We start from the raw sequence: 27,846 nt of genomic DNA on the forward strand, positions 1-27,846 counted from the left end.
TTGATCCCTAGCCTGGGAACTTCCATATGCTGCATGTGTGGTCATTAAAAAATAATAGTAATAATAATAATAAGATGTCTGGGACTTCCTGAGTGTCTCAGCAGGTTAAGGATCTAGTGTTGTCTACTGAGGTGTGGGTTCGAACCTTGGCTTGGGAATTTGCACATGCTGGTGTGGCCAAAAACAAACCAAAATAAAAAAAAAACCAAGATATCTGAAGTAGTTGGTCCCAAGGTTTATGCATCACCTTTGATTCAGAATTTTCTTAAGGCTGCTTCTCCTTACAGACGTAATGTGGCTGCTGCAGCTCCAGGCATCACACCTTCACATAACCCCATCAAAGACAGAAAGTGTGAGGGTGATGAGGGGATAACTAACCTTGCATGCTCTTTTCGTTTATATCAGGCAGGAAAAAAAAAAATCTTGCCCCGAAGAATTTCTTTTATGTCTCTTTAGCTGCAAGGGAAGCCGAGAGGTGAATATGTGTCTGAAAGAAATGGTTGGCCATGACTGGCCGTGGTTCACCCCCTGGGATGCACACAATCCAGGTTCCATGAGCAGGGGGTGCGGCAGTGGCTCTTGTCAGCCCCCGAGGGCTATGGCCACACTGCTGCTGTGGTTACCACGCAAACTGGGCACCTGTTTAGTGGACCTGGAAGAAGTCTGGTGAGAGGAAGGACTCGAGCAGGTACAGCTCAATGATTCCACTACACAGATTTTAGGTGCTTGATTTTCGACAGTGATTTCTTGAGTTGAGCAGTCCTTGCTCATATGACTGAATAAATGAGCTGACGGAAGAGAAACTGAAATAGCTCTTTAAAATATTTAACAATCACATGGAGTTCCCGTCGTGGCTCAGTGGTTAACGAATCCGACTGGGAACCATGGGGTTGCAGGTTCGATCCCTGGCCTTGCTCAGGGGGTTGAGGATCTGGCATTGCCGTGAGCTATGGTGTAGGTTGCAGACGCGGCTCGGATCCTGTGTTGCTGTGGCTCTGGTATAGACCGGCGGCTACAGCTCCAATTCGACGCCTAGCCTGGGAATCTCCATACGCTGTGGGAGCGGCCCAAAAAATGGCAAAAAGACAAAAAAAAAAAAAAATTAACAATCACAGACCTATGGGAAAAAAATTTTCCAAGGCCAAGACTCAATGACATGTGTTCACTCTTTTCTGAAGAATCACACCAAGAGACGGAACAGGAAGTGTGCCCCGTACTAATTGCCTCAACTCCCAAACTGGGTGCCCAGTTCTTTGTGATTATTTGGAAAGGAGCTGCGTCAGAATCGAAAGAATGGGTGAAAAGAATGGGTAAAAGGGGGGAAACTTTTTTTTTTTTTTTTAACTAGAAGGAGAGGAGTTCGGGAGTTCCTGTTAGGGCACATCAGTGACAAACCCAACTAGTATCCAAGAGGACGTGGGTTCGATCCTGACCTCGCTCAGTGGGTCAAGGATCTAGTGCAACCATGAGCTGTGGTGTAGGTTCTAGCCTGGGAACGTCCATATGCTGTCGGTGAGGCCCTAAAAAGAAAAAGAAAAAGAAAAAAAAAAAGGAGTTCCCACTGTAGTTCAATCCCTGGCCTGGCCCAGTGGGTTAAGGATCCCGTGTTGCTGCAGCTGCAGCGTAGGTTGCAGCTGCGGCTCAGATTCAGTCCCTGGCCCAGGAACTTCCCTATGCCGCAGGTGCGGCCAAAAAAGGAAAGTGGAAGGTGGGGGGAAGCCGGGGATGAACACCTGCCGGGGAAGCTGGGCTCAGGAGGGCCAGGAGGCGGATGCTGTGGAGGGAGTGAGGCTGGCGGACGGGAGCATGTGGGTTCAAGTCTCGGGACTGGAAGGGGCCTTAAGCGTCTGCAGGGCACGCTCTGTATTTTATTGGCTCACAGGTAAGTTGTTGCTTTTCCTTCCTTCTCTCTGAACAAAGCCCTTCGCTCCTTTGAAGTTCGCTTTGCGTTTCCAACACTAAGACGTTTACATTGTGCCTTTCAAGGCTTGGCCCGCAAAGCTGGGGCTGGCTGCCCCATGGGAGTGGACCGAAAAAGGGGTGTGATTGCTAATAGCTCAGTGACCAGAGCAGTATGAACCTGAGTTAAGCTCGATGCCTCCTGTGGGGCGGGACCTAGAAAGGACATGAATTAGGTTTCTGTTGTGCCTCCTTCAGTCCAGGCTAATCGCTGGCGAAATCGCAGGTTTTTCGGATTCTAAGGACAGTGAAAATGTTTGCCCTCTCCCTGTCCCTGGTTTATTACGGGAAGGTCATGTTCGGCAGAGACACAGATAGAAGAGGAAAGGGTTTCTCCACCTTACTCTCCAGATGCTTAGAAAGCGCCCGGACTCGACATGTTCTCAGACAGCACTGCTGTGCCAGGCAGCGCGTATGCCAGGGGCTGAGCGGCATCAGCTGGCTCCCTGCCCTGTGCCAGCGCCCCATCTGGAGGGAAGCAGGCATGCCACACAGAGTTCACCAGATCCTCAGACAACGTCTTCATGCCAAGAAGAACAGCTTAGTAGGAATTAACTCGTAGAAGGTTTCCACGAGGAGCAGCCTTGAAGGACGAGCCAAAGGTGGCAGCTCCGACGCCCGATAAACGCACCTCTAGGACAGGGTATGGGGTGTGCGGAGTTCCCAGAGGCAGGATGGCATTGGGCGGTTTTGGTGGCCAGGGTAACTGGAGGCTAGAGAATGAGGAGGAGAGGCCGTGAGATGGGGCTGCGGGGGACCCAGGGCCACCCTGTCGAGGATCTGGCCGTTTCCCCTGAGAGCAGTGGGACGCCAGAGCGTTAATCGGAAGCATTAACTGAGATGGGATGTGCTGGGGGTTGTGCGAGGGACAGATGAACGGGGCGGGGCCATGGATGGCGTGGGGGGCCGGTTGGACACATAGGGACCCCATCAAGGTGGGACACAAGGGGGATGACAAAGATGGAGAGAGGTCCAGAGGCATGAAGGATGCTGGATGCAGGGTACCAGGACTTGGCTCAATGTGGGGTGTGAGGAAGGGAGAGGGGTTTCAAGGTCCCCAGCTTCAGTGATTGTTGGATCCACAGGAGGTGACGAAATCCCCTTCAGAGAAAATACAGGTGAGAAGACTGAGGGCCCTGGAATTAAGCCCCCCCCCCCCCCCGGAACTGCAGCATGTTGTGCTCCAACGAGGTGGGGGAGCAGATCTAGCCGAGAAGCAGAGAGTGGTACCTGAACCCACCCACTGCCTCAGTCTCCATCCCAGCATCGTCCTCGTCCTGACAGTTCATTCTTTCCCCACGTCCATTCCAGTAAGACCTGGCTCTTCTTGCAAAGAATTTTCATCTGCTTCAATGGTAACCAGTCTCATCACAGCAACGATCATCTGGTGCCCAAACCAGCAGTTCCCGTCAGGTCCTCTGCTCCCCACCTCGGCCCCCCAACCCCTTCGTATCTCGCCCTCTGCAGCTTCCCCGGGTGGGTGTTTAAAACAGAACCCGATGCTTCAACCCCTGGATGCGTTGGCACTGTAGCCCAGAACCCAAGCTCCTTGCTGTGGCCCTTGGTCCCTGCGCTCAGCTCCGTAGCCCCCATCCCCCGCCCCAGCATCCGTCTCCAGCTCCACGGACCTGTGATTGAACGTGCCCCCTCACGTCCATTCAGACCCTCTGGGCTGCTCTGCCCTCCACATGGATCATTCTTGCCTAGCATTTCAGGTTGATCTTCAGCCCCGATGTCACCTTCTTGGTACAGCCTCCTAAGCCTTAGTGTTTTTGTGCCCCCCACCCCCACCCGGCGTCACACCCCCCATTTCACTTTCTCATAGCACGGTTCCGTCCCTGAAATCGATGTGTTCGTTCATTTGCTCCCGTGTCTGTCCCATTGCTGACACGTGAGCTCCGTGGGAGCAGGGACCGTGTCTTCGCATCATGGGTACATTCTCAATGCCTGGAGCAGGGCCTGCCACATGTGGGCAGTGCTGAAAATAGATGTGTCACCACTGCATGGCCTGGGGGTATTTTAGGCACAGGACCTGCCCAATGCTCAAGCCAGTCTGAATCTTTCCAGTTCTTTACAGAAGCAATTCAGCGTGATGGTGCTGAGCTTAAGTGCTGGGGTCTGACTGTCTGAGGTCAGAGCCCAGTTCGGCTGCTTCCTAATTTTGCCTGACTTTGGGCAAGTCCATTACCTCTGTATGCCTTGGTTTCTTCATTTCAAAAATGGTAATGAGGAATTCCTACCCAGCAGGGCTGTTGGAGAGTTCGAGGAGGTGATGCATGTAAATGCCTAGCATACTGCCCGACATAAGTACATAGTAAAGAAATGCACTGCGGTGCAGTGGTTTCAGAATCTGACTGCAGCAGCAGCTCAGCTCACTGTGGAGGTGCTGGTTCAGTCCCCAGCCCAGGAACTTCCATATGCCACTGGAACAACCATAAGATTTAAAACACACACACACACACCACTGCTCTTTTCATGGCCTGACTGTTAGTCCAGAGTCACTGTTAAGAATGGCTGAGCCAGAGTTCCCATTGTGGCTCAGGGAGTTAAGAACTCGACTAGTATCCATGAGGATGCGAGTTTGATCCCTGGCCTCACTCAGTGGGTCAAGGATCCAGTGTTGCTGTGACTGTGGCATAGGCCAGCAGCTGCAGCTTTGACTCGACCCCTAGCCTGGGAACGTCCATATGCCACAAGTGTGGCCCTTAAAAAAAAAAACAAAAAAACAAAAAAAAACAACAGCTGAGTCCTGAGCAGTCACTGGGATTAGAGGCTGGTAGACGGCAGTTTTCAGAGCTGGAGGATGGGGAGTGTGTGTGGTGTTTGGGAAACAGTGTCGATATTACAATAAGACTTTTTGTCTCTGCGTCATCCTACAACCAGTGCTGCTTATGCCTAAGATAATTTTAGCGAGAACAGTCATCTCAGACAAGTCAAATCGTCTCCTTCCAAACCCTGGAACGTTCTGTCTCCCTTCCCTTAACACTTATGGCACTCCAGAATCGGGAGAAAGTTTATCTTATTTTTTAAGGTTGTGGGTTTTTTTTTTTTTTTTTTTTTTTTTCGTTTGTTTGTTTATGGCCATGCCTAAGGCACGTAGAAGTTCCCAGGCTAGGGGTCGCATCTGAGCCACAGCTGCCTGCCTACACCAGAGCCACAGCAACTCCAGATCTGAGCCGCGTCTGTGACCTACACCACAGCTCACCGCAACACCGGATCCTTAACGCACTGAGTGAGGCCAGGGATGGAACCTGCAACCTCATGGATCCTAGTCAGATTCCTCCTGAGCCACAACGGCAACTCCAATTTGCTGCTGGTTTTTTTTGTTTTTTTTTTTTTTGTAGTTGATTTACAGTGTTTTAAAGTGGGTCAGTTATACACACTATATATGTGTGTGTGTACATATTATATACATATATATATATCAGGTTATTTTCCATTATGGGTAATTATTACAAGATATTGATTATAGTTCCCTGTGCTATACAGCCGGCCCTTGTTGTTTTATCTGTTTTATGAGTGCGTTTCTGTTAATCCTAAATTCCTAATGTATCCTTCTCCCTTCCTTTCCCCTTGGAAACCATAAGTTTGTTTTCTATGTGTCTGAGTCTATTTCTGTTTCGTAAAGAAGTTCATTTGTATCATTTTTAATTAGATTCCACAGGCAAGTGATAGCATGTGGTATTTGTCTCTCTCTGACTTGCTTCACTTAGCGTGATCCTCTCTAGGTCCATCCATGCTGCTGCAAATAGCAGTATTTCGCTCTTTTTTAAGGCTGAGAAGCGTTTGTTTTCATAGCTTCTCTTTCACCTGGCAAACCACTGGTCAGGCTGACGTTTGTGGGCACTAACTGTCCCCTCAATGTCAGGTGATTCTCTCAGCCTAGATCCTTGTCAGCAAGAGAAGCACATTTGGGCAGCTTGTCTAGAATGTGGGCAGTTGAATCCTTCAAGAACTCACTTTCCTTATGTGTGAAGTGGGGGTGATGCCGCGTGGGGCAGGGAGCACGTAATAACTCGGTTCCAGGCGGACATTAGGTTAAATAAGTCAGCACCGGGTCCTGCATCTCCCGAGCCTCCGGATTCTCCTATGTCTCAGAGAATTTTCTTAGAAATAAAAATACTTTGCAGTCTGTTGTAGGTTACAGTCTGTCAATGTCTCTTCTCCCTTGGGACAGGAAGGTTTCCCTTCCTCGTACCTCAATCCATTTCTTCCTCATTTCTTTTGGTGGCTTCTTTCTAATTTCTCGATTCTTAAAGCATCTGCCCAAGTAAAAACGTACCATGAACTGAGGCTTTACCCCATTAACCCTGTGCCCTTGGATGCCAGGCACTCACCCTCCCTCACCGTCTCTCCTAGAACCAGTCCCTTCTTGTAAGCATCACCTGCGCGTCAAGCACAGGTCCTGGCTCGTGACACTATTCCATCAGCGCGAGACTTGCCTGAATACTCGCTGTCATCCTCACTCCGGGAACCGTGTAACCATTTAAAAAGGGACAGGCAGCTGTGTCTTGATAGGAAATGAAATGAATGATGTCTGTACGTGATAAAGGAAAGCAAAGTGAAAAGTGGAGTGTATTGTGTGCTAACAGGTGTGGTGGAAAATGTATCCTTTAAAAGTGGACACCCCTCCACACACACACACACACATATCTATATAATTGTATCTTCTTAGAATACCTCTGGAAGGATGCACAGAAAACTGGTCACCATTCCTGGTTTCTAGGGAGGGCAACGCGGTGGCTGAGCCTGAAGGGTGGGAGGAGACTTCTTGCTGCAAACCCTCCAGCATCTTTTGAGTTTGGTGCCATGGGCATATTTCCCCATCTTGAAAATGAAGTCATTTAAGACAGAGAATGAGAAAGACAGTAGGGTTATTCTCTGTGTTCAAGTCTTAGAGAATTAATGAGCAGTTGGAACAAAATTAACTTTCTCTTTTTCTGGTCCTTCACCCGTTAAACTTAGCCTTGGTTCCACCTCTAAGTGTCTCAGGATCATCAGTGAGGGTGCTGAGTGGATGGAAAGGACTAGAAAATAAAGTCGCCCCCTCCCCTTGCTTGGGAATAGCCCCCTCCCGTCAGGGCAGTTCCAGCTAGCTTTTCCAGTGTGCATTTTGGAGAAGGGACGCCTGGCTGGCCGACCCCCCCACACCCCGCTCCAGACTCTGATGGCCTCGGGGTCCTCAGGGCAGCTCTTGGTCTGTCCCTCTTGACCTTCTGTCCCTTAGGCGCCCCAAGCACAGTTTTCTGGTCTTGTGTGAGCGCACCGACCCCACGCTGTGCCTTCTGACGCTGAGAGTGGGGCCAGCGCCTTCGATGGTTGGTTACTGAGATGTTTTAAGAACTTGGAGATTGAAGGCCTTTTCTTTAAAACCTCAGCCTCTCGATGTTTGGGGACGGGTAATTCCTTATTTCAGGGACCGTCCTGTGTGAGGCAGGATGTGTAGCAGACTCCCTGGCCTCACCACTGGGTGCCCGGTGATGTCCCCATGTGGTGACAGTTGTCTCTTATCTCCAGACATTGCCCAGTGTCCCAGGGGCATGGAAGTTACCCTGGTTAACTAACCACATGGCTTGATCCGCGCTTTTTCTCTGAGTATAACAAATCTTATACCTGCTCAACTCTTTTCTTTTGAAGCCATTTTAGACATGTTTCTAAAGTGTACTTGAGAAGTAACTGGTTTTTTTTTTGTTGTTGTTGTTTTGTTTTTGTTTTTTGTTTTTTGTTTTTTTTTGTCTTTTTAGGGCCGCACCCGAGGCATATGGAGGTTCCCAGGCTAGGGGTCCAATCGGAGCTGCAGCTGCCAGCCTGCACCACAACCACAGCAATGCAGGATCCGAGCCGCAGTCTACGACCTACACCACAGCTCACAGCAACACCAGATCCTTAACCCACTGAACCAGGCCAGGAATCGAACTCGCATCCTCATGGATGCTAGTCAGGTTCGTTAACAGCTGAGCCATGATGGGAACTCCAAAAAGTAACTTAAAAACAAACCAAATAAACAACCCTTTAGGATGGGAATAGATGTCCTCCTAAGATACTGTCCCTGTGCCTTTAATTAAGTCTCTGGAAACTTGGACCTAGTAGCTTTGTAGGACAACTGGCAAATGGTATTTAAATTAGGATGTGTTAAATCTTAGTTGCCTGGTCTAGTTTTTACCCAGAAGAGTGTCCCATTTTATGTGAAATGATGGGACGATTCCTCAAGGGACAGGCACCTGACCTCTGTGGGGTGCATGTGTCGGGGGGGGGTTGATATATTTCTTCTTCGTCTTTTTAGGGCCGCACTAGCGGCATATGGAGGTTCCCAGGCTAGGGGGTCTAATCGGAGCTACAACTGCCGGCCTACACCACAGCCACAGCCACACGGGATCTGAGCCATGTCTGCAACCTACACCACACCTTGTGGCAACGCTGGATCCTTAACCCACTGAGCGAGGGCAGGGATCCAACCTGTATCCTCAGGGATACTATTGAGGTTTTTAACCTGCTGAGCCACAGTGGGAATTTGGCAATGGGAGCGGGTATTTTAGATACACCTGACCCAACAGGTGTCCCGGGCTCTGCCCCACCTGGGGCTTACTCCAGGAATCCCAGGAACCTCCATGCCACTCTTGGGGGTGGACTGACCACCCGTGGGCTTCCCTGGAGATGCTGAGAGCACTCTGGTCTCCTGTGGATGTTCAAACCAGACCCCTGAACACCCGTCTCCAGCTTGACTCCCTCTCAAGTCACTCAGTTGCAGGGCTCAGGATTGAATTATTTGAATCTGATCATGTTGTTGTTCTTATTTTTTGGCCACACCTACAGCGTGACAGGTTCCCAGGCCAGGGAGCGAACCTGTGCCACAGCAGCGACCTGAGCCCCGGCAGTGACAATGCCGGATCCTTAACCACTAGGCTGCCAGGGAACTTCCCATCATGCTGTTCTTAAACAGGCCTCCAGGGGTTCCCCCAGGGCCCCTAGATGGAAACCCCAGCGCCTGCCTCTGGCTGACAAAGACCTGCCAACCTCTCCCCCATCACTCACTCTGCTCCAGGCATGCTGGTGCCCCGGGGATGCTGAGCTGGCCAGGTAGCCCGCCTCTGGGCCCTTGCACCTGCAGTTGCTCTGCCTGGATATGCTCTTTCCCAGGTCATCTTGAGGCACAGCTGACTTTCATGTCAGGTTATTTCTTAAACATCCCTCCCTCTGGGGGGGGGGGGTCTTCCCTCCTCACTGTCCCCTCCCCCACAGCTGCCCACTCCATCCATCATCCTGCTTTCTGCCTTCCCCGTGGCACTTCCATCGCCTTCGCAGTTCTGCAGATACGACTTCTCTCCCTGCACTGGGATGTAAGTTCCATGAGAAGACTGTCTGGTTTTGGTCTCCACGAGTGTGGTACCTGGGTAGACGCGCCTTTCATGCTGGGTTGTGAGTGAGTTACAGCCCAGGCACTCTGTCTCCTAAGGCAGGGGGCCCTGGGCTGGGAGATCTGGCAGTGTAGACAGGGAGACCTGAGGATACGCCAGCAGTTCTTCCTTTGCTGTTTCCCATGTGTGCCGGGTGCTGGGTGGTTTAGGCTCAGTAAAGAGAGGGCTTGTTGGAGTTCCTGTCATGGCTCAGTGGTTAGCGAATCCGACTAGGAACGCTGAGGTTGCGGGTTCCATCCCTGGCCTTGCTCAGTGGGTCAAGGATCCGGTGTTGCCATGAGCTGTGATGTAGGTCACAGATGTGGCTCAGATCCCACGTTGCTGTGGCCCTAGTGAAGGCCAGCGGCTACAGCTCCGATTTAACCCCTAGCCTGGGAACCTCCACATGCTTCGGGAGCGGCCCGAGAAATGGCAAAAAGACAAAAAAAGGAGAGAGAGAGAGGGCTTGCCGACACTCAGAAAGGAGGGAAGATGGATCGTGCCACGGTCCTGTGGCAGCTGCTCCTGCCTGCCTGCCCCCTCCATCCTTCCCTCCCTTCCCACATAACAGAAAACGTACCATCTGAACATTTGAACTGTTCAGTGGCATTTAGTCCAGTCACCATACTGTGCAGCTGCCACCAGGATCTAGCTCCAGAACATTCCCATCACGCCAGAAGGAAACCCCAGGCTCATTAAAGCAGCCATTCCTCTTTCCCCTCCCCCAGCTCTTGGCCACCATTCATCTACCTTCCGTCTCTGGGGGCTTGCTCTTCTGGGTCTCTTATCTAAATGGAAGCACACATTCTATGCCATGTCTGCCTGGCTTATGTCACTTCATGGTACCTCCATGTAGCCTGTGTCATGACTTCCTTCTGTTTTCAGGGCTGTGTACTATTCCACTGCATGGATAGTTTCATCTCTTCACTCATCCATTGATGGACATCTGTGCTGTTTTCACCTTTTGCCAATTGTGCATCGTGCAGCTCCTCACGTCACACACGTGTTTCTGTTTGACCATCTGTTTTAAATTATTTTGGGTATATACCCAAGAGTGGAATTGCCGTATGTAATTTGATGTAACCTAATGAAATGCTGCCAAACTTTTCTACAGTGCTTGACCACTTTACATCTCTGCTGGCAAAGCAGGAAGGGTCCAATTTCTCCACATGCTCATCAATACTTATTTTGTGTGTTTTTTAGAATATTATTGTAAGTAATATTATGATAGCCATCCCCGTGGGAGTGATGGTGTCTCACTGTAGCTTGGATGTGGGTTCCTTAATGACTAATGATATGAAGCATCTTTTCATGTGCCTGTTGGTCATCTTATATCTTCTGTGGAGTACGCCTTCATTTTGATGACTGCTTTGTTTGCATGGGCATTCCGTGTGCAGGTTTTTCTCTGTCTTGACCGTAAGCTGCCTTGTTGATAAAATGGGGCTGATGTACTTCTTGCAAGAGATTGCTCTTTAGAAATGAAAGCATTGTTCAACTCTTTAGCATAATTTTGAAATCTCTTTTTTTCCTTGCTGCGATGTTCCTTCATTTTAAAATTCAGCTTGTAAACCTTAGCCTTATTTTCCAAATTAGAAAACTTAATTGTTTTAATTTTCCGAATGGTGACATCTCTGAGTCTAACCCACCCTTGTATCCTCTGAATGTTGAGGTTTTATGCGTATTTCAGGTCGGTTTGTTTCTCAGCGGATGTAGTATCTAGGCGAGTATTTGACTTCCGGCTCTTTTTCGAGAACGTGGGTGACTATCCAAGCTGTTTTCCTGACCACATTTTTTTGTTTGTTTGTTTGTTTTCTTTTCAGAAAAAGCTGCCTTTGACAACACTGGCTCAGTGTTTGATGGAAGGGTCCACCATCCTGGGAGATGACACGCTTCTCGGGTAAGGTGACACTGTGCCTGGGTTTGTGCCAAATCTAGGTAAGTCCCCATCCTTAGAGAGGGGACGAGCACTCCTCAGGGAAGTGGTGAGGGCACCTGCAGTCTGGCTGGGGACTGGACGGCCGAGAAGGAAAGGTTGCTGGTGAGAAATTGCCCCCCCCACCCCCCAAACTCATCTCCTCTGTACAGGAGGCAACTCCCAAGGGGAGAAATTAACGTGAGACTGTTGAAGGACATGCGAAACCCCTTGGGCTCCTGCAGAAGCAAATGTGAAATCTCTCCGTGTCAGATGTCAGAACTCATAGGATTCCCAGAGGAACAGCCCTTGCTGATGGTGTGCTCCCAATAAAAACAGACTAAAAATAGAGCCATCACGAGAGAGGATCAGCAGGCGGGGGAGGGGGGAGGGGGGAGAATCGCCCCTAAGAACTAAAAATAGTAGGACAACATGAAAGGAAGTGGACAGTGATTAGGTTTAAAATGAAACTTAGAAATGTAGTAAAGACAAAAATTTTGGGAGTTCCCATCGTGGCCAGGGGTTAACCAATCCGACTAGGAACCATGAGGTTGTGGGTTCGATCCCTGGCCTTGCTTAGTGGGTTAAGGATCCAGCGTTGCCATGAGCTGTGGCGTAGGTTGCAGATGTGGCTCGGATCCTGCGTTGCTGTGGCTCTGGCGTAGGCAGGTGGCTACAGCTCTGATTCGACCCCTAGCCTGAGAACCTCCATACGCCGCGGGAGTGGCCCAAGAAATCACAAAAAGACAAAAAAAAAAATTCTTGAGAAACAGGGGGGTGGGGGGTGGGAAAAGAGGCAGAATTAAAGAAAAATCAAATAGGACTTTGACCAGTTCAAACTATACTTACAAATAAGTGCTTGAAAAAAACTTCATGATGGTAACTGGAAATTGCACGCAGATGTGGAGACGGGTGAACTTGGAAACAGATCTGGAGTCACCACGAAAATGAACAGAATCAAGGTCAAGAGAAAAGGAGCAAGACAGCATTAGATGGAGAGGCTGGGATGGCAGGATGCAGAAATGCAGCCTTCTGTGTGGCAGGCATTCCTGAAGAAGAAAATAGCTGAATTTTCCTTTTCTAGATTTTTTTTTTTTCCCCACTGTACAGCAAGGGGGTCAGGTTATCCTTACATGTATACATTACAATTACATTTTTCCCCCACCCTTTCTTCTGTTGCAACATGAGTATCTAGACAAAGTTCTCAATGCTACTCAGCAGGATCTCCTTGTAAATCTATTCTAGGTTGTGTCTGATAAGCCCAAGCTCCCGATCCCTCCCACTCCCTCCCCCTCCCATCAGGCAACCACAAGTCTCTTCTCCAAGTCCATGATTTTCTTTTCTGAGGAGATGTTCATTTGTGCTGGATATTCGATTCCAGTTATAAGTGATATCATATGGTATTTGTCTTTGTTTTTCTGGCTCATTTCACTCAGGATGAGATTCTCTAGTTCCATCCATGTTGCTGCAAATGGCATTATGTCATTCTTTTTTATGGCTGAGTAGTATTCCATTGTGTATATATACCACATCTTCCTATCCTTTTCTAGATTTGAAGAGAAACATGGACCTTTAGATTTAGGAAGCACAAACAGTCCCACTTGAGATCAGCAAAAAGAAATCGGAGTTCCCATTGTGGCTCAGCGGTAACAAACCCGACTAGTATCCATGAGGATGCGGGTTCGATCCCTGTCCTCGCTCAGTGGGTTAAGGATCTGGCGTTGCCGTGAGCTGTGGTGTAGGTTGCAGATGCAGCTCGGATCCTATATCGCTGTGGCTGTGGTGTCGGCTGGCAGCTGCAGCTCTGATTCGACCCCTCGCCTGGGAACTTGCATATGCCCCAAGTGTGGCCCTAAAAAGACAAAAAACAAAACAAACAAATAAAAAAGTCATTTTTAGAGATGTCACCAAACATAGGAAAAGATGTGCGTTTCCAAGGCAACAAAGTGTAGGAAAATAGCTGTGCAGGGGGACTAATAGAAGCTGAGGGTTAGTTAGTAAGATTTGTAATGAGAGCCCACTGGGTTGATTAAGCGTCTCGAGTGGTCTCTGGGAGTTGCCATCTATCTCTCCTGGTAGAGGGGCCAGGGGTCACCTTTACAAATCGGTGTCCTGCTCTTAGACACAGAGGGAGAAGGTAGAGAGCTTTTTTGGTATCTGCTTCTTCTCAGTTGCTTTCAGCTCAAAATCCTCGTTATGCCAAAGTGGGCATATTGTGAGGAGGCGTAACCGGCTGCCCTTCAGTGTAAAGAAATAAAAATCAACAGGGGGTTTTGAGAAATGGCGGCATAGTAAGAATTTGGGAGGGTTAAAGCAAAAGGAAACGAAAAGACTAGAAAAATAGCAAATAGGAAGCTTTGGAAGGGGCGTGAGTGCTTCAGCTCTTATATGAAAGGAGGTAGAGACAGTACATTGCAATTTAAAGTGCAGTGTGCCTGTTGGAAAGGTAGGCATAACCACAGAGTAGAAAGAGAACGTTTAACTTCAGAGTTAGGTGAGGGATGGCAAGGGGGAGAAATAAAATGGGGGGGGGAGCATAGAAGGAACTACAAGAGAAAAAAGGAGGCAAAGTGTAATAAATCGAAAACAGGAAATGAAAGGAACAGCAATTAGGGCCTCTGTATCTGTGACCATAAGAGACGAACTGGGATAAGCTCCCCTGTTGCTGGGAGAGACTCTCGGGGGGTCACCGCAGAATCCTGTCGGATGTTCTTTGAGAGCCGTGCCAGAAATGCAATGACACAGCAAGGTTGAAAGCCAGGGATTGGAGGGCGCCAGGTGAGACGACGGACTGTTCACACAACGTTGGATTTTGTTCCCTTCCCAAATCCACTACAATCAAGGGTTGGTTGGTTTTTTCCCCTCAAAAGACCTAAACCCACAAAGGCAGGAGAACAGGAGAGAAGACGCCGTTCTGTGAGCTGCAAAGCTACGTAGGATTGGTTGGGACCTGATTTTGCAAGTCCCAGCAAGCGGACGCCCAAGCCAGGAGCTGGATATGCTGAGAGCAGAGACGGGTAGACCATGACATGCCCACAAGGCCCAGGAATTGGGTGCCTGGGCATCTGAGGAGCAGTGGTGATAAAAGTCACGAATGGGGGCTGAAAGCTGGTCAGAGACGCAGCTGTTACCCACACCCCCAGGAAACTCATCCCTCTACAGTCTGGAGCTTTACCCTCTGGAGGAGGTAAAACAGAGCATGCTTAGACTCGGGACACCGGGCACAGCGGAGAGCTGGGTACCAGTCCTTAAGGTCCTTATATTTCCACTGCGTCTGTGAAATAAAACAGCAGGATGTTCATTAAGAAAGACGTCCAGGAAAGAAAGACTCAGGGATCAAAAGCAAACTCACAGAAGTGAAAATCGTGACATTCTCAGTCGAAGGTTTGGAAGATAAAGTTGAAGGAATCATCCGGTAAAGAGGGCAGAAGACGGGAACACAGGAAGTGGGGAAGTTAGAAAATCCCAGGATCCATCCAGGCCATCTTAGGCCTGAATGACAGGAACTCCAAGGAAAGGTGAGGAAGAAACCATAGTTTAAAAAAGAATCCGAAAGTGTTTTCGGACGTGAAGGATGTGAGTTTCCTGATTGAAAGGGCCCATTGAGCTCCCAGTATAATCGGAAAAATTAAACCTATGCCAGGGCACCCCACAGTGAGTATTAGTGATAAATAAGAGAGTCTGTACCTTCTAGAGAAAAAAAAAAAATTGTTACAAACAAGGGATCAGAAATCTGAAGTCTTCCAGACTTACTAAAAGCAGTAACGAAAACCAGAAGATGATTGAACAGTGCCTTTGAAATTCGGGAAGAATCTATGTCTGCTCTCCATCCATACAAATATCTCTAAGTATGTAAGAATTCCTACAAATAAAAAGATCCTAATACAGAAATCACCAAAAAAAATAGGAACAGGCATCTCATGGAGAGGGACCCTGTTTTAACCCAGGTAAAAAAGTTTATATCCACAGCGTGACATTGAACCTGTCCTTCTTTTGCTTGCTTTTGACATTCAGCATTATGTTTGGGGCTTATCCATCTTGATATGTGCAGAATGAGCTCAACCAGAATGATGAATGTGAAAAGCCAGCAGTTGAGCCGGGGGAAGCAGCTGTTATTCTATACTGTATGTAAACACATACCTCTGCAATGAAAGTAAAAAATATGGATGGGAAAAGTACATACTAACCTTAGAATGACAGTGACCTCTCCTCATTGGTGAAAACTGCTTGCGTGACTTTGAGTTCCCGTGGTCCTCTGTAGAGAGAGGACTGCTTATATGCCATCCATCTTTGAAATACTGTATTCTCCCGTCTAGGAATATGGCGCAACTTCCTGCTCATTGGGATTTTCTGTCATTCATTCGTTATTAATAAACGTTGACATGGTTTTCCCTGTCAGTTTTTCATTGAAAAATCGTCCCCTCGTCCTGTATTAAATAAGTGTTCATCGCTTAGCGGAAGGAGTTCCCTTTCTGTTAGAGCCTCGTGGAATTGGGGGTTTGGTATGTGCTCGAGGATGCTGGTTGGTGGGTAGCTTGCTTTTAGCAGTTTTCTCTAATGGTCTCAGGGCAGGTAGAAGCGTCCGGCTCTTTTTAGGATTTGGCGCATGGGAGCCTGTTCTCGCCACCTCTCTCTTAATGTCCCCACAAATCCCCTTGTACGCCAGGCACGTGGTAGGTATGCAGCATCGATGAGAAAGTAGACAGTTTCAGAAATGACAAGATACGGAGCTTGGTCACCGGCGTGGCGTGGAAACCGGCCACTGTATGAACACGGTCTCTGCAGGGTTTTTTTTTGGGGGGGGGGCAATGACGTCAGGAGACAGGTCACGTCTTTCTCCCACGGGGATTCAGGATGGTTTTCTGCCCTCCTGTTGCAGGAAGATGCTGAAACTCTGTGGCGAGACGGAGGACAGGCTGGCTCAGGAGCTGATTCATTTCGAACTGCAAGTCGAGCGAGATGTGATCGAGCCCCTGTTCTTGCTGGCCGAGGTCAGGAGTGGGGGTGCCGCGGTGTCCAGTCCTGGGCTGTTGCTACCCCTCCGCCGACTCCGTGGCACTGGCTTTTACCTGGTTTTCACTGGGGATGGTTACTGCCCACCCGCATGGACAGGAGCCCTTTGAGCTGTGGTTCACCCCCTTCTCTAACCCTGATTCCCTCTGCTGGCATTCCTTAGGTGCTGCTGCAAGGCTGGCAGCATCACGGCTCCCTCACCTCACCGCCCCTGCAGGGTCTCCGCTGCAATCGCCACCCCCCACCCTCCCGCACCTCAAGTCCTCCGTGCCGCAGCCCCTCCACCCCAGCCAGGCTGGGGACTCCTATCCAGGAGACGCTGAGACCCTCTTGCAGTTTCTTTCTATATTGGTCTCTCTTCTTTCTGCTTTAAAGGACAGTAAAAGAGTTCCCTGGTGGCCTTGTAAAGAATCTGGCGTTGTCACTGCTGTTGCTCAGGTCACTGCTGTGGCGTGGGTTTCATCCCTGGCCCAGGAACTTCTATGGGCTATGGATCTAACCAAATAAAAAGGGGGGGGGGATAAGAATTTCCTCTGAAAATGAGGATTGGGAGACCTCGAGCAAACTTGTTGGGGAGCTGTCATTAGTTCTTAAGTATCTAGGCTGGGTCACAGACATAGCAAATAAACTTACGGTTACCAAAGGGGAAGGGGGATAAATCAGGAGTTTAGAATTAGCAGATACACACTATGACATGAAAAAACAGATAAACAGCAAGGTCCTCCCGTCCAGCACAGGGAACTCTACTCAGTATCTTGTAATAACCTGCAATGGAAAAGAATCCGAAAAAGAGAGTGTGTGTGTGTGTGTCCTGAATCACTTTGCCGCACACCTGAAACATTTAAAGTCAACTATAATTTTTAAAAATTAAAAAAAAAAATTCGGTCTTGGGCTTCACGTTGACTGTCCTTTTTCTCCTGTACCCGCAGGTGGAAATCCCAAATATCCAAAAACAGAGAAAACATTTAGCAAAGCTGGTGCTGGACATGGACTCTTCGCGAACGAGGTACCGTGCAGGTTCTTTGTGTTCATTTCTGCTGCTTTGAAGGAGCAGTGATCATATTGGGGTGGGGGGGGATAGGAGGTGTATGTGTGAGCGTTTTCACTCGTCAGGTGTTTCGTACACCTGCTCTGTGCTGGGCGCTGGAGGTACGGGGCTGGGCTCCCGTGGCGGCTGCAGCCTGATTGGGAGATAGATGCCAGGGATGAGAAGAAGCACACGAGGCGATTTCAGCAGCCGTAAGTCCTATCCAGGAGCAGCACAGCATGCTTTTGGAAGGGGCCGTGGAGAAGCTGAGCTACAGCATTACCTAGGGTGAAACAGAAGGCTGTTTTGAAGAGCCAATCCTTGGTCTGATAAGAAGGAGGCAGCCAAGCAGAGAGCCGGTAGACAACTATCCATGTCTGGTGCAAAGATCAGAGGTCAAAGCCCTGCGGTGGGAGTAAAGTTGAGATATTCAGGATACAGAACGAAGGGCAGCATGGCAGGGCCAGGAGGGACAAGGGCAGAGAGCAGTGGCTTAAAGCATCCGGCGTTGCCGCAGGTGTAGCGTAGGTCTCAGCTGTGGCTGGGATTCACCCTCCGGCCTGAGAACTTCCATATGCCTCAGGGGCCGCCACAAAACATTTTTAAAAGCAAAGAAAAAAAAGAAATCTTCTAGCAGCAGCATCAATTAAAAAGCAGTGCCCTTGGCTGTAAGGATCAGGTCAGCGTAAAAGCGAGCGGGATACGAGCAGTGCCTGTGTTAGTAAATTTTAGAGCCTGTTGCCCGGGGCAGACTGTGCTTGTTAAAAGCAGAAGAGGAGGAGGAATCGGGAACGTGTCGAAGTTGTTCTCTGATCAGACCTGAAGCTCCCCGCTTAGCGCACGAGGAGGGAGAGAGCGGGTTCCTGGCGAGTAGGGGTTTGGCGTGACTTCCCGCACATCCTGACGCCGTGGGAAATTGCCTCCCGACACTGGCGCTCAAGTCCCTCATTTGGGGAGTCAAGTAAGGTGGTCGTGGAAATGCAACTGGTCCCACTGTCAGGAGGTGGTGGCCACCGTGCCCCTGGGTTTGCAGGGTCATGTCCTTCTCTGAGGCCCTGGGTTTGCGTTCCGAGGTCTTTTCTCTGCTTCTGGAAGGAACGCCTGCATCTGCAGCCCAGCGCTTCCGCCCAGGGGGCTGGACGCCAGCATCGGAGCTGTCTTGGCCTTGTCCACTGACATAGCTGTGTTCCGTCGCCTTCCTTAGAAAGAGGGTTCCCCTGGGTGACAGCCGTGGCCAATCTGGTTTGGCCTCATGTGTTTCATGGTGACACCAGATGGTGGGGAGGCTCTGAGACGTGTCCTCAGAGCCCGCTCGTCCATGATTTAACAAACTTTTTCCCATCTTCAGCGCCTCCTCTCTTATGTATTGGGCTCAGGTCAGGAAGCCTCACCACAGTTTTTGTGTTTTTTTATAGCTTATCAGCACTTCATGGTCCCGCGTTCCATGACTGGATGTTTGCATTCTGCCCCAACACTGGGCGACGTTCTCTAATCCAACTGATTTATTCTGTGTTGGATGAAGTCTAAACCCATTATGTGTATTTATTTCTCTTCAAGAAAATCTGGCTTGTGGCTTCAAAGGCCAATTATATACATCTTAATATCCTCAGAGAAGACTGAAGCTTAGAAGATAAGGAAAGGATTAGAGATGGAGGGAGTTCCCCTTGGGGCTCAGTAGGTTGAGAACCCAGCCTGTTCTGAGGGTTCGATCCCTGGCCTGGCTCAGTGGGTTAAGGCTCCCACATCGCCGTGAGCTGTGGTGTAGGTCACAGACGTGGCTCGAATCTGGTATTGCCGTGGCTGTGGTGTAGGCCGGCAGCTGCAGGTCCGATTTGACCCCTGGCCTGGGAACTTCCAGATGCCGCGGGTGCGGCTGTAAAAAGAAAAACGATGATAGGTGAGAAGGTTGGAGACCCAGCCAAGGACGCGTTCTGTGGGATTCAAGTTGGTGAACTGAACTCTCTTGGACAAAAATCCTTGTTTCTTCTCCTAACAGAGCAGGACATTTATTGAGTTTACTTTAGAGCATCTGGCTAAGAGCGCTGTAGTTGATTTGATTCTCTAAATGAGGGTAACATTTTGCCCTTTTTGCCTCCGTGTTGGCCGGTCCGAGAGCCAGATGGAGCCCACAGAGCTCTCTGGTTTGGCCTGCATAGTGTGGCTGTTGTTGTTGTTATTATTTTGGCTGCACCTGCAGCATATGGAAGTTCCTGGGCCAGGGATGGAACCCGTGCCACTGTAGCGACCTGAGCCACTACAAGGAGAATGCTGGATGCTTAACCTGCTGAGCCACCAGGGAACTCCTGCATAGTGTTCAGTGGACGCCATGTAACTGTTGCCACGTCTCATCTGATGAGCGCATGTGACGGTTTCCAGCTGGTCAACTGAAACATCTGTCACTCGTGGTCCCACATCTGCCTGGGCCCCACCAGCCCAGCCACCCTCCGGTGAATCCCCGCCAGGTCCCCGTCCCCTCCCTGCCGTCACTAACTTCCTGAGGCTACACCAGGCATCACCTGACCTTGTCATCCTGACCACAGGATGGTTTTTCTTCGAGCTGAGCGATCCTTTTAGATCTCATGTCCCTGTGACAAGTAGGAGATAAAGGCTTGGGTGGATGAGTTGTCAAGTTCATGACCCATCTGACTTATTGTCTTACTTGCTGGGCCCTATAAGCTGTGGGTTTTACAGACTCCATGGGAGAGGCCTCGCTGCTTTCCTGGCTCTGCTACCAGTGTCTTAGTGGAATAACAGCTTTCTCTTGGGGTCTTCTTTCGGTGATTCCCTGATATAGACTTAGCAACCAGAAATATCTGTACTTCCCCCATAAACATTTCCCAAGGGGCTTCCTCGGAAAGCTGGTACTCTGCCCAGAGGTTAATATTTAAGAGAATAGAAATGAGGAGTTCCCCCTGTGGCTCAGTGGGTTAGGAACCTAACATAGTGTCCATGAGGTTGCAGGTTCAATCCCTGGCCTCGCTCAGTGGGTTAAGGATCCAGCATTGCCATGAGCCGTGGTGTAGGTTGCAGACATCACTTGGATCTGGTGTTGCTATGGCTGTGACTCTGGTCTAGGCTGTCAGCTGCAGCTCCGATTTGACCCCTAGCCTGGGAACTTCCATATGCTGTGGGTACAGCCCTAAAAAGAAAAAAAAAATAGAAATGAGGTATCCAAGTGTGGATCCAAGGTTGCCCTGTGCTTTTACTGGTGGAGATTTTTTGCTTTCAGGTTTGTTTTAACCTTATCCACGCACCCTCTGACCTTAGCATCCATGATTGGCTGCGGCCAAGTAGGTGAATGTTTTCAGAACTCAAATGCCCGCAGGACAGGCAGGGAACTAGAAGGAATGGCATGGACCACGTTTGAAGAAAGAAACAGTGACATCCTATGGCCTGAGGGTTCAGAAGACAGTAGGCAGGATGGTGGCAGATTGGGGATGCTCGCTCTGTCTGAAGGGGCTGCATCCTCTACCTCCATCCGTCCAGCCATGAGGATGTTGGGCCCTTTTTCCTGGTCTGGGTACCGGGTACCTTTCCACCACCTCTCCTGCAGAGTGAGGACATGTCATTGCTGGGGTGGTACCCATACCAGCTGTGTGTCTGCAGCCAGAGATGTTCCCAGGGCTCTGTCTCACACGTCTCCTTTTTTTCCTGTCTCCCGGCAGGTGGCAGCAGACGTCCAAGTCTTCAAGTCTGTCCAGCAGCTTACAGCCTGCGGGTGCCAAAGCCGATGCCCTCAGGGAGGAGATGGAGGAGGCAGCCAACAGAGTGGAGATTTGCAGGGTACCCCCCTCATTGCTCCCCTCCACCTGGAAAGATGGGGCAGGTCCATGGGTGTCTGTTTTTGTTCACTGGAGATTTATTGGAAGCTTAATTGTGAGCCCTGGTTGCATCGGTGTCCCCAAGCTCACCTGCTGGCATCTCCAAAGAGCCCAGGCTGAACCCCGAGAGCTGGGGCTTTCTCGATGATGGGGGCAGGGGCAGTGGTGGGCTGTCATTGGTATCCCTGCTTCGTCGGCAAAGCACGGATAACCTCGGTTTCCGTGTGAAATCGTAGATTCCAGGCCACGCAGAACGCTTGAGAGTTTAAGCAACAGATGAGCTTTAACTCACCGTCGGCATTAAATGATTTTCTTGTGCGCCTTTTACCATCTCCTGAGTTCACTGTATTGGTCCTTTGCTTCCTGGGAGATGCGTATCTGTGTAGTTGAAATGCTCACCAAGGAGACAGTCGCCGAAAAGAAAACCTGCCACGTGCAGGAGAGGGGGCCTCATGCTGCGGAGGGGACTCGGCCCTGGGCTGTGACATCGCCTCCCCCACCCCATCCCCATCATCTGTCATCGAATGGTTCTCACCTCCTTTCCCCACACACGTTTTATGGGGCTTCGTTAGTAATACACCATCTGTAAGACTGCGCACCTGTTCCTCTGCATACGCTCAACTCAGCTAGTTTTGGTTTGGATCCAAGGAACAGAAATAGCTTATGTTTCTGGAACCGGGCTGGTACCTGTGTCTAACCATGTAGAGTTCCACCACAGAGGAGACACCCTGCCTGCAAATATCTCTGTTCTTCACAGCCTGTCGAGGCTTCTCTTGACCCTCAGTGTCAGCTTTTACAGCCACCCTGTGCAGGGGCTTCTGACCTTACCTTCAGGTGACATTCAGCGCCAGGTAGGATTTCTCCCTGGAGTTAGAAACATCGCAAAAAAAAAATCTCGAAAGCCTTCATGATCTCTCAGCCTCCAGATCTGCGGTGCCGAGCAAAGGCAGACCAGTCCTTGAGTCCCACGACTCATCAGGAATAAAGCTGATCTGTCATTGGAACTCGTGGGTTGATGGCGAAGCTGTAGCTGGTCCTGTTTGCGCAGAATCACTCTTCTCTCATGCTGACTTCCCTTTTGCTCTGAGCATTCCCTGTCCACTTACCAGGGTTTATGCGTCCTTCGGTTGGAGCTTGTTTCTTACAATATTCCTTGTTCACTAGACACAAGAGGTGGTGGTGTGAGGGGCTGCTGAATGCACGTGTCCAGATGCATCAGGGTCGAAGCTTCGTAACTTCTTTATTCAGCCTTGGGTAGCTTCTTACACTGGCTGTTTTTGCCAAAAAAAAAAAAAAAAAAAATCTTAAATTCCTTTTAGAGGTTACAGAAGGATTCCACGTTCAACATAACCAGGGAATAAATATGAACATATATTAAGAAAACACCACTAATTCTTCCCCTTCCTGCCTAGCAACCAGCCAACCCCTCTGTTTGCAAAGAAGGGGACGAGTGTGCCTTTCTCGACAGTGTTGATGAAGATGGGTTGTGAGCAGGGTACTCTGTGATGTGCTCAGTGGCCGTAAACGTTGTGAGGAGAAGGGGGTCACATAGCTTCCCACCCTCTTGTTCACAATCTGTCTAGGTCCTTGTTTGTGTGTGTGTGTGTGTGTGTGTGTGTGTTTATGGAACAGTCATATTGTTTATATTGATCAGTCACTTTTCTCAATTAAAAACACATCCTGGACATCCATCCAGGCTAGGCCTTATAGATCTAACCTAGTTTCTTAATAATATGTATAATATTCCATAGTAGGAACCAACATACTATGATTTATTTAGCTGTTTTCCTAGTGACAGATACTCAAACTAATATGTTTGGTTTCTTTGGGGGGGGGCATCAACAAAAATGGCATAATTGACGTCATTACATGCATACTCTTATCCACTGATAACTTTTCCCCTTAGGAAAAGTTGGAATAGGAGAGCTTCCCAAAAGTAACATTTTTTCGCTAGAAGATGACATATACGTTTTTAAGTTTTAATAGAATGACCGGCTTCACTTAGTATAATAACCTCTATCTAGGTCCATCCCTGTTGCTGCAAATGGTATTGTTTCACTCTTTGGTGGCTGAGTAAGATTCCATTGTATGCATGTACCACATCTTCTTGATCTAGTTCTCTGCCGATGGGCATTTAGGTTGCTTCCTTGTCTTGGCTGTTGCACATAGTGCTGCAGTGAATACTGGGTGCAGGTATCTTTTCAAATTATGGTTTTCTCCAGGTGTGTGTCCAGGCAGGAGTGGGATGGCTGGATCATATGGTAGTTCTGTATTTAGTTTTTAAAGAACCTCCACAGTGGTTGCACCAACCTACATGCCCACCGGCAGTGTAAGAGCGTTCCCTTTTCTCCACACCCTCTCCAGCGTGTATTATTTGTAGACTTTTTGATGATGGCCATTCTGACCGGTGTGAGGTGATATCTCGTTGTAGTTTCGATTTGCATTTCTCTAATAATTAGTGACGGGCGTCTATTCATGTGTTTTTTGGCCATCTGTTTGTCTTCTTTAGAGAAATGTCTGTTGAGATCTCCTGACCATTTTTTGATTGGGTTGTTTGTTTTTGATATAAAGCCGTGTGAGGTATCTGTGTATTCTGAAGATTAATCCCTTCTTGATCACTTTGTTTGCAAAGATTTTCTCCCATTCTGTGGGTTGTCTTTTTTTTTTTTTTTTAGTGATTTTTATGTTTTCTATTGTAGTTGGTTTCTTTTTGTTTTTTTAATGGTTTCCTTTTCTGTGCAAAGGCTTCTAAGTTTAATAAGGTCCCATTTGTTTGTTTTTGTTTTTATTTTCATTACTCTGCAACGTGGATCCTAAAAGACAGTGCTGCAATTTTTGTGCAAGAGTGACATATGAATATCTGCCTGCATTTTCGTCTGAGCGTTTTATAGGATCTGGCCTTACACTTAGATCTTTAATCCATTTTGAGGCTGTTTTTGTGGATGGGCTTAGAGAATGTTCTAATTTCCTTCTTTTCCATGTAGCTGTCCCATTTTCCCAGCACCACTTACTGAAGAGACGGTCTTTTCTCCATTGTATATTTTTGCCTCCTTTGTCATAGATTTTTCGACCATTGCATTGCCTTTGTTGTTGTTGTTGTTGTTGGCTGCCCCACAGCATATGGAATTCCTGGGCTGGGGATCAGAACCGAGCTGCCGCTGTGGCAAAGCTGGATCCTTAACCCACTGGGTCAGACAGGGGATCAAACCTGCATCCCAGCCGCTGCCAAGACACCGCTGATCCTGTTGCACCCCAGCAGGATCTCCTGCCGTTGTCTTTTGGTTTTTGTTTACGCTGAATGTCTGCCATTAAAAACTTGGTCATGTACCTGGATTGGGAGAAGACCCCAGCTCATCCATCAGGCACCTGCCACCTAAAGGTTAAGAAATCTTTTTACTTTAATTTTCTTTTAATGTCTTTACTACATCTTATATACCTGTTTGTGCATGTAAAAATCTACTTTTGTGCATGGTTTGAGGTAGAGATTTTTTTTCCCCCCAGATGCCAGTTATGCCAGCATCGTTTTTGGAGTAGCCACCTCTCCTTGAAGTGAAAGCCTACCACCTGGCTTCTCAGGTTTACTTCTGGGCACTATGTCTATTCACCTGCTTGTTTGTTCCTGAGAGAAGACTTTACACTTTCTATCCTAATGATTTTGTAGCCCTTATAATATTCAGTGACCTAACTCCCACTCCCTTTCCTGGTCATCTTGGCAAGTCTGTAGCCTCTGTTTCATTACACGAACTTCTGCAATGATCAGATCCAGTTCCTAAAGCCATGCATTGTGCTGCAGGAGCTTTATTTGTGTGCTGAGCCTGGCCCCTTGCGAGCAGGCACTGATACTTTTGTTGAAGTTTTCTTCTGACTCCTCTTTGATTTCTCCTTCACTGGGTGCCAGCTATTCTGAATACCCATCACGGTCCTCCTCCTCCCCTGTCTGGCTTTCCCCACACGGGCCACTTCCCCTTCTATCTTCAGGCTTTTGTGTGTTCTCCCCAGGCTGTCCTACACTGTGGCAGCCCCACAAAGGCGAGCTTGTGGGCTGAAGGTGGCCCAGGTGGCCTTGGGGCTTCTCTGTGTTTAGGCTCAGAGATGCCCATGCAGAGCTCCCTGGATCTTTGGACCCGGAGAGCTTCAGCCCACTAAGAAAATCAAGTTGAGGTGGGTTCCATGAGATGGAACCTCGGGCCTGTGGGCAGGTGCAGCCTTCCTTGCCTGCGTCTCCTTGGTAGCGCCCCCATCTCTACCTGGCTTCCGCACTTCCGACAGGGACACGCCCCACTCTCCACGCCTGGTGCTGCCTTTCCCTCCTCTTTGTGAGGCCCCCACTGAGACCCTCAAACCGATACGTCCGAGGGGATGCAAGTCGTTGGTACATTTTCAAGAAGGGGAGAGATGGCGAGGAAGGACCTGTGAGCAGTGAAGTAACAGAGAAAACTGGGACCTGAGGACAAACCTGCTGGGCGACGGCAGCGTCGTTTTTTTGTTTTTCACGCAACGAATAGGGAGGCCGGCTGCCGTCCTTGGGTTTTCCCTGGAAGGTGGTACTTGGACCTCCCCCTTTCCAGCCTGCGCCTCCCCCTGGGGCTGTGACCCCAAAGCCCATCACGGACATCCGTATCCTCAGCAGCCCTCCCCTCCCTCTCCTTCTCTCTCCAAAATTGTGGCTCTTCTTTCTCTCCTTTTCTTCTCCAACATAGAATCTTTGCTCTTTGAAAATCAAGCTTGAATCCAGAAAAGATGGAAACCAGAGGACAGATCTCCAGCCTGTTTTGTCACAAAACTGAGTCTTTATTTTTTTTTTTTTTGTCTTTTTAGGGCTGCATCCGTGGCACAGGGAGGTTCCCAGGCTAGGGGTCCAATCGGAGCTGCAGCTGCCAGCCTACGCCACAACCACAGCAACGCAGGATCTAAACCTCATCTTTGACCTACACCGCAGCTCACGGCAATGCTGGATCCTTAACCCACTGAGCACGGCCAGGGATCGAACCTGCATCCTCATGGTTCCTAGTCAGATTCGTTTCTGCAGAGCCACAATGGGAACTCCCTATGATACTGAGTCTTGACTCACAGCTCCTCTTCTTAGAAAATGAGTGCGAAGGTAGATCAGTGCCTGAGACCCTGGCAGGACCTGTGCCCTCTCATTTGGAGGCTTAGGGTAGTGGAAGAACACTCGCCTTCCTGGATTCCTTCTGCCAGAAGAACCTACTGCCATGAGCCCTAAGGGCAAGCATGGCCACACCCCATGGGAAGCCAGCAGGTGGCAGGGCTCCCATCGTGTGAATGTTCCTGACACTGCTGGCATCTTCTCCGACGTGCCAGGCAGCAGTCCCACTAAGGAGGAGGGGCACGGCCACATCACCTGCCCCAAACAGAGCAGGGCACCGGATCCACAGAAAGGGGCTGCCTGGCCTGCTGGTTTCACCAAACTCAGAGAAATAATAGCTGTGGACAATGGACAATGTCTGCAGGCCTTCCGTGTGGCAGCTCGTCCCCACCCAGCCCCACAGGCTGCTGAGTCCTTTAACTTATTTCGGGCAAAATGTAGGTTCTGAGAAGATTCTTTTGGCGTGGGCAGCAAGGGGCCAGCGAGAAAGGCTTTCCATTTTCATGTTAGGAAGAGAGTCTCAGACAGGTTATTTTCTTATGTTTGAAGATGAAAGTAAAGGTCTCAAAAATTAGGACACTTCAGGAGCTCCCGGGGTGGCTCAGTGGTTCCCCTGGACCATCCAAGCACACCCTCCCCCACCGTTGGGGACATGGCTCGGGTCGCCGGTGTCGGAAAATGAGACACATGCACACGGGGAGCTCTCGACAAGGCCCTTGCCTTGTGCAGAAGCGCGCGGGTGCTCGAAAGGCGCGGCGCCAAGAAGAAAAGCCCCTCCCTGTTGCCCCCTAACGCAGGCGATGGACCGGTCCCCTTGCCGTGGGTCAGGTCAGGGCGTCCATTCTTCTCGGCTGGCTCATTTGAAACAGATTGTTACTGGGAGAAGACGGGAAGAGGAGAGAGGCGCAGGAGGGCGTTTCGGCGAAAACCAGGGCAAAATGGAGAAACCAAGACGTTCCCTTCCACACCCACCACTAATATCTGGCCCCACAGCAACACTCTGTTACTCTGTGCACCCACGCTGGCACCTCATTATCAGCCAAAGCCCATAGTTTCCACTGGGTTTCATTCTTGGACTTGCACCTTCTGGGGGTTTTGACGAACGTGTAATGACATGCACCTGCCCTGTAGCGTCTCACACACTATTTTTTCCCGCTTTCAAAAGCCTCTGTGCCGGTTCACCTCTCCGTCCCCCCAGCCCTTGGCAACCCCCTGTCCTCTTACTGGCTCCATAGCTTTGCTTTTCAGAATGTCCTATGGTCGGAGTGACGCAGTGCTGTCCTTTTCAGATTGGCTTCTGTCACTTAGTCACATGCCTTTAAGCTTCCTCCATGTCTTTTTCTGGCTTGGGAGCACTTCTTTTTCTTTAGTGCTGAATGTCGTCTCTTGCCTGGCTGTGCCACCGTCGAACCCATTCACCTACCGAAGGACTCCTCTTGGTTGCTTCCAAGTTTGGGCAGTTGCGAATAAAGCGGAACATCTGTGTGCAGGTTTTTGTGCAGACACGCGTTTTTTTAATTCACTTGGGTGAATGCCCAGGAGCGTGACTACTGGATCCTACACTCCGAGCATCTTTAGTTCTGTAAGAATCTGCCAAATTGCCTTCCAAAGTG

The 27,846-nt window shown here is 49.3% G+C and overlaps 1 protein-coding gene across 1 annotated transcript in view; it reads left to right on the plus strand.

Annotated features, from left to right (window-relative positions):
- ARHGAP44 (Rho GTPase activating protein 44) overlaps positions 1-27,846 on the plus strand; it is a 156,807-nt gene that overhangs the window by 91,861 nt on the left and 37,100 nt on the right. Inside the window, 4 exon segments of the mRNA XM_021067892.1 lie at positions 11,174-11,250; positions 16,145-16,256; positions 17,208-17,284; positions 20,971-21,088. Coding sequence (XP_020923551.1) covers positions 11,174-11,250; positions 16,145-16,256; positions 17,208-17,284; positions 20,971-21,088 — 384 coding nt within the window.

Source organism: Sus scrofa, chromosome 12, assembly GCF_000003025.6.
Source record: "Sus scrofa isolate TJ Tabasco breed Duroc chromosome 12, Sscrofa11.1, whole genome shotgun sequence".
Classification (NCBI taxonomy): Eukaryota; Metazoa; Chordata; class Mammalia; order Artiodactyla; family Suidae; genus Sus; species Sus scrofa.